This window comes from Lithobates pipiens, unplaced genomic scaffold (assembly GCF_037356315.1).
Source record: "Lithobates pipiens isolate NorthernLeopardFrog02 unplaced genomic scaffold, aLitPip1_a1.2 Scaffold_13, whole genome shotgun sequence".
NCBI classification, from domain to species: Eukaryota; Metazoa; Chordata; class Amphibia; order Anura; family Ranidae; genus Lithobates; species Lithobates pipiens.
In genome coordinates, this window is record NW_027507718.1 from 193,969,301 (window position 1) to 193,975,816 (window position 6,516).

The 6,516-nt window shown below is 45.6% G+C and overlaps 1 protein-coding gene across 1 annotated transcript in view; it reads right to left on the minus strand.

Annotated features, from left to right (window-relative positions):
- DAPK3 (death associated protein kinase 3) overlaps positions 1-5,798 on the minus strand; it is a 40,398-nt gene extending 34,600 nt beyond the window's left edge. Inside the window, exons 1-2 of the mRNA XM_077476072.1 lie at positions 5,603-5,798; positions 299-659 (exon numbers count right to left, since the gene is read on the minus strand). Of these exons, the coding sequence (XP_077332198.1) occupies positions 299-659; positions 5,603-5,664 (423 nt within the window). The 5' untranslated portion in view covers positions 5,665-5,798. The remainder of the gene's footprint in view (positions 1-298; positions 660-5,602) is intronic.
- Between the last annotated feature and the right edge of the window lie 718 nt (positions 5,799-6,516).

Genomic DNA, 6,516 nt, shown 5'->3' on the forward strand with positions numbered 1-6,516 from the left:
GACCAACAAAAATGCATAGTTTCCAACAGGCACAGTTCACGCCAACACGCTGTTGGTGTGTGCTGGATGATAGTGGAACATGCTGCATTTAAACAGTGCAACACGCTGCAATGCAATACAAAGCATCCACCACACGCTGCAACATGCGTTAGGAAAAGAAAAATATTTTTTTTTTGCTCCTGCTGTGAAAGCACATCAATGCCATTCTTTACATTATAATGGACTAAACATCTTAGTGTATAAATCTAGATTAACTGTGACTGACACATACAACATAGCAAATGTTGCACATAAATACCTTGAGGTCAAAATGGGCAATGCTCTTGCGATGCAAGTAGTGGACCCCATCAAGGATTTGTTTTAAAAACATGGTGGCTTCTTCCTCACTCAAGCTTTCCTTCTGTGCCAAGAAGTCAAAGAGTTCTCCCCCTGATACTAATTCCAATATCAAGATCACATCGGTGCGGTTCTCAAACACATCATGTAGTGTGATGATGTTTGAATGCTGAATTTCTTTTAAGATGTCGACCTCTCTCTCAATCTCCTCCCGACTCACACCTCGCCGGCTGGAGGACAAACGACGCTTCTTAATAAACTTGGCTGCATATTCTGATCCTGTTGCGCGTTCCCGGCACTTCCGTACAATAGCAAATTGGCCACTGAAAAGAAAGAAAATAATTTAATATTTTGGCTCCTAAAAAGGTAAAGAAAAGGAAAAAAAAATATTTACATTTTCTGCTTCATATGCTCTTACCTGATACAAACTTTTTTCCTATACAAATTTTAATTAGTACTATTTTGTAATATGTTAGGTCGGATCGGTCAATTTCTTTTAATTAAATGGCTCATTTTAAAATAGGACACACAGATACATTGGAGAAGCTAGGCTTCAGGAAAGCTTGATGGTGGCCAACCAGGTATGAAACTTCCTCCAATGCACATGCAGTGGCTGTATTCTTCAGAAGTTCACTAAATTGTGACCTGTGATTTACATCTATGATGACAGGTACAGTACAATACAGTTCTCGTTGCAATTTTTTAAAACACCTTTTTATTAATGTTTATAATACAGACCTGTACCACTCAAAACAATCCATTGACCTTTGTTAGCAAACACAACCTAAAGTAACACACATCCAATTATTCCCTTACAGAAGGTGAAAATAGGTGTAGAGACTAGGTTCACTTTTAAGAATAATAAATGCACAAACTTTTGCAGGGAAAAACAGGAGCCTGCAAAGCATCACACTCATGATGAGTGGATTGCAGGTACAATGCCAGGCTCCTACAGACACTTCCTCCAGCTCCCGGTCTGTACCTCGGTACAGACGTTCAGTTACTGAGCTGGAGGAAGCATCAGTGGACTACAAGTGTGCTTACTGCACATATGGTCCATTGAGAGCTGCAAGTCCATCTGCTACTTTATTCGTTTACAGATCCCCGATTTTAAATGTGACAGTGGCTGTAGGAAACAGGAACTGCCAAATGCTGTCAGAGAGAGGGGGCTCAGGGTGAAGGCTGGAGAGTGATTGGCTCCTGCAGCGATCTGTCAGGAGTTGGGAGGATGGAGAACGAAAGTGTTTTGCTGGATGTTGTTGTTTGTGTCAGTGGATGCACACAGCCCTGGCAGGGAGAAAGTACACACAGGTGTCTCCTTTAGCAGCAGATACCTGAAGGAGACACCAGAAGACAGAGACTGGGACCAGCCAGCCACCTAAGAAAAAATACTAACATTCAAGGAAGCAGAAAATCCACAATGTGTAAAAGATTTTTTTTTTTTTTTTTAAAGTTTGACTTATGTATCACTTTTATGTCCCGTACACACGATCCGAATATCATACTACCTTTTTCGCTTAATAGTCGCAAGTAGAAATTGAATAGGTAACTAAAGTCACAAAAATTCTTCGTACAACAGAAAAAGAAAAATCGGAAGTGATGTCATGTGTTGTAATGTATTTGTATTGTATTTTCGGACGACAACTATACTGACTGAACGAAAATCATACGATCTGGTATCATACGAGGAAAAGTCTTGCGCTTGTCTGATCAAATAATATTGGATGGATTGTTGTGGTCTGCTCTCAAAAGTAGCGCACACACAATCCGAAAATTGTACGATTCTTCCTCGGACGACCGTTTTCATACAATATTCATATCGCCCCATAAGACAGCTCTACACTGCTTTGCACTGGAGTGACTTCTGATTCCTTTTAGTCCATGTTACCATGACCTTTCTGCTTACAGTTTATTTGTTGCTCCCCAAGGAAGTTATGGTTTTCAGGAATCACACAGATAATGGCCAACCTGCCCAAAACACCTTCCTGCAGCTGTGATGTAATACAGAGGCTTAGGATGCATATGTGGCTAAGAGACATAATGGAATGGTTGGCATGGCTCCAGAGGGCTTGATGACAACATCAATGCATTAAAACTAAACTCTGAGTAAAGTAAAAACCCTGCTGTTCAGTGGGGATGCTCTTTAACATTGAAAGTATTGGGATAAGCGGTTTTATTTACCTGATCCTCCCAACTGCAAGACAGGTCCCCGCAACCCCTTCTAACCCTGCCATCATCAAGACCAATGCATAACCCTGTACTAGAAGTAATGACATTGAGGAACAGCCCATTGTTGGCGCACAGGGGAGTAGCGTCTGCCAGGTTAGCGAAGGATCAGGCAAGTAAAGCTGCCCTTCCCATCCTTAGACATAAATGAGCAGTTAACCCTTGCAGTGCAGGGGCAGCCCCTACAGCTAGGCAGGATGTTTCCTATTCATGGAGTTGGATAGGAAAGAAACACTCTGGAATAGCCCTGTGTAGTTAGTTAAGCAAAACTTCTAATGTTATGTTAAATAAAATTGCTTGCTGTGTATTAAACTCACTATTAAAAAAAAAAAAAAAAAAAAAAAAAAAAAACCTGATGTCATCTCTTTGCATAGAATCTTCCTCTATCCGTGGGCTCAAGGAGGGAGTGTATCTGAATCAGCGACATCACTCCCTGCCAAACATGGATCGAAATTCAGCCAGTTCACCATGGATTCTGATCCATGTATGGGCACTTTGGTTGTACAGAAGTTAATCGATCTTTGTAAACCACCCTGTCAGGTTTTCCCTGCTTATTCAGCACCGATCAATGTATTCTTAAGCTAGGGAAGTCTTCCCACTGTCAATACAAAGGCTTAATGGGGAGGGTTCCCTCATCCACCTCGAAATGTGTGGATGGGAGAATCAAGATTTGTTTCAATTTTTTTATTTTTTTAACACACTGGTTGAACGAAAAACAAATGACTCACCTCTGGGCTGTTTAGTGTTTGTCATCACTTCCTAAAGGAGAAGTTCACCTTTTAAAAAACGCAGTTTTTTTTTTTTACTAGGAGCCTGGAAAGTGTTGCACCCACGATTAGTAGATCTCTCAGGCAATGCAGGACTCCTGCAGACTTGTCAGTGTGTCTGTCTCCTCATTACGATCAGACAGATACACATTAACAAGAAGAATCAATGGACTACCAGAGCGCTCAACAGTACAGAGCTCTGAATGAATGACATAGATTGGCGAGATGCTACAGAAGAGGGAACATGTTACATGTTCTACCCAAAAAACGGGTGGCATATATAACATGTTCCGGAAAGTTAACGTATCGTTTAAGACTACAAATCCCATTATGCCCTGGGATTTGGAATCGATCAAACTCCTGGCCCACCGATGCTGCACAATAGGTGGACCAGACTGGGAGTGTGAGACTCTTGGATGCCTTCCCAGAACCATGCCTCCAGCACACCCCCTGAGTGCCCCACAGATTGCTGTAAAGGGCCAATCGCAGCTGCCCTTTACCATGTGATCAACGGTATCCAATCACAACTTGTCCTATATAAACACTTGCAGGTTATTGGCAGTCCTTTATTCACACACTGCCTCTGTGTGAGGAAAGGAGTGCCGATAACCGGCATGGTTGACAGTTCATTGTTAACACGGATAATCAGGGCACTGATCATCAGTACAGCCCCATCAGTGTCCCCTATCAGCGCCCACCACTGAAGCCTCATCGGGAACCCACCACTGAAGCCTCATCGGCGCCCCACCACTGAAGCCTCATCGGGAACCCACCACTGAAGCCTCATCGGGAACCCACCACTGAAGCCTCATCGGGAACCCACCACTGAAGCCTCATCGGGAACCCACCACTGAAGCCTCATCGGCGTCCACCAGTGAAGAAAATGTACTTCTTTGCAAAGTTTTATAACAAAAATTAAGAAAGACTGGTTTAGCAAGAAATAAAAAACCCTGTGGTGATTAAAGGGATTGTAAAGTAAAATTTTAATTTTTTTTAAAATAACAAACATGTTATACTTACCTCCACTGTGCAGCTCGTTTGCACAGAGTGGCCCCGAACCTGCTCTTCTGGGGTCCCTCGGTGGCTGTCTCTGCTTCCTCCCGCAGGTACTTCTCACGTTCATGCAAGCTCCCTCGCATGGTGAGAAGCACCTGCGGGCGCGCTCCCATGATACAGTCGGTGGCTATAGCTGCTCGCTGTATCACATGGCCCCTCCCCCCGGCGCGCTCCGTCATTGGATGTGATTGACAGCAGCGCGAGCCAATGGCTGCACGGCTTTCAATCCATCCACTCCAGCCAATCATTGGCCAGGCTGAGCGGTGAAGAGGATGGCAGGGGCGAGTGCGGGATTTTATACTGCAGCTGCTGACTTTTAAAGTGATGACACTTACCCGCCCATCGCGCCCGCGATGTCGGCACCCGAAGCCGATCTCTCGATCATCTCTCGGGTGCTGCCGCCGCCATCTTGGGTATGGGAATCAGGAAGTGGAGCCTTTCGGCTCATTTCCCGGTTCCCTACTGCGCAAATGCGCGAGTCGTGCTGCGCAATAAGGATGGTCCCCGCTGTCTCTGGGAAAGTGGCGTAGATTCTGCGGAAAGGGGCATACCTTCTGCAGAATCTACGCCGGAAGTGGGTGCAGATACCTGTACTGTACAGGTACTTGCACCCCCTCCCCCCTCCCCCCTGAAAGGTGCCAATTGTGGCGCCGGAGGGGGGGGGGGGTTCCAATGAGCGGAAGGTCCACTTAAGGGTGGACCTCCGCTTTAAGGTGAACCTAGCGAGCTTTACTTACCTTCTTATTGCTTGCTGCCATCTTTTTCTAGATGCCAGTCTTTGTCTGTCTTGGGGTGACATCACTCTTGTGCATCCACTGCTCACAGGGATTGTGCTGCAGCTGTAAGCTGAACTGCGCATGCACAGCTCAGCCTACATGCCGGGGAGTGCTGAAGGCAGGCAGGTAGGTAGGTGGATTGGGGTACAGAAGAGACACTGCACACACATTGTGAGGACTGTGCTAGGAAAGCCATCCATTGTGAATAGGCGGACAACACATGAAGAACAGGCCCTGCACTAAAGCTGGCAGAGGTTCTAACACCAGCCAATACTGACAAAGCACAGGATACATACAATGAGCCTCATAAACCTCACACCAAATAGCACGTTGTCAAATCACGATGGTAACTTGCTACTGAATCCATGAACACAACAACAGCCATTACAGCGATACATAGACAGGGAAAAGATGAGTTCCTAAACACTTCAGTCATTTCACCTTCCGAGCTCCTCTCCCATCTCATAGAATTCCTCCACATTCTGCTGCCGGAATCCGCTCATGGTGCCCGGACGGTCGGCGATCTCTATACACGACTCCCTTCACACACCCGGTATTCGCTCCGTATTTCCGGACTCCCACAAATTCTGCATGCCTTAGTGCTGACGTCACCCGCCTTTCTGACCAACTCGGAAAGACCGTGGGAACGGAGCCACGCCTCTTCCTTCCCAGCTCTACCTATTCTGGGCTGTGATTGGCCAACGGGAGCGCTGCTGTCCGCATTCCTTTCTCCAGACACTGCGGTCTAGTCTGTGGGGATTATAGAAGTGATGTCATGCTGCAACATTGTGTAGTTCAGGTGCCCTCCACATTGCTGCTGCATTCTTGTGCTGGGAGCACGGCAGTGTGGGGCCTGTCACAGTCCATAGCTCCCAACTGTCCCTCATTTCGAGGGACTGTCCCGGATTTGGAGCAATGTCTCTCATTCCTCCTCATTGTCCCTCATTTTGGTCTGATCTATATAGTTGTATATAAAATGCACTTTTTATCCATCAAAAAGTGTTTCCCAGTGCTAAACCTTTCATCTCATTTCTAAATTGCTGCATTTGTACATTTCAAAAGCCAGTATAAAGGAATAGTAGTGGTAAGAAAAATTCCTTGTGGTTTAAAGGGTTGTAAAGCTTTGTTTTTTATTTTCTAAATAGGTTCCTTTAAACTAGTGCATTGTTGGTTCACTTACCTTTTCCTTCGATTTCCCTTCTTAGGCCCCTTTCACACTGACGATCCGTTCAGGCCCGCCTGTCAGTTTTTCAGGCGGACCTGAACGGGTGCTCCATAGAGCTCTATGGAGCGTCGGATGTCAGCGGTGACATGTCCGCTGACATCCGACCCGCTCCGATCCGAAAAAGTGTGAC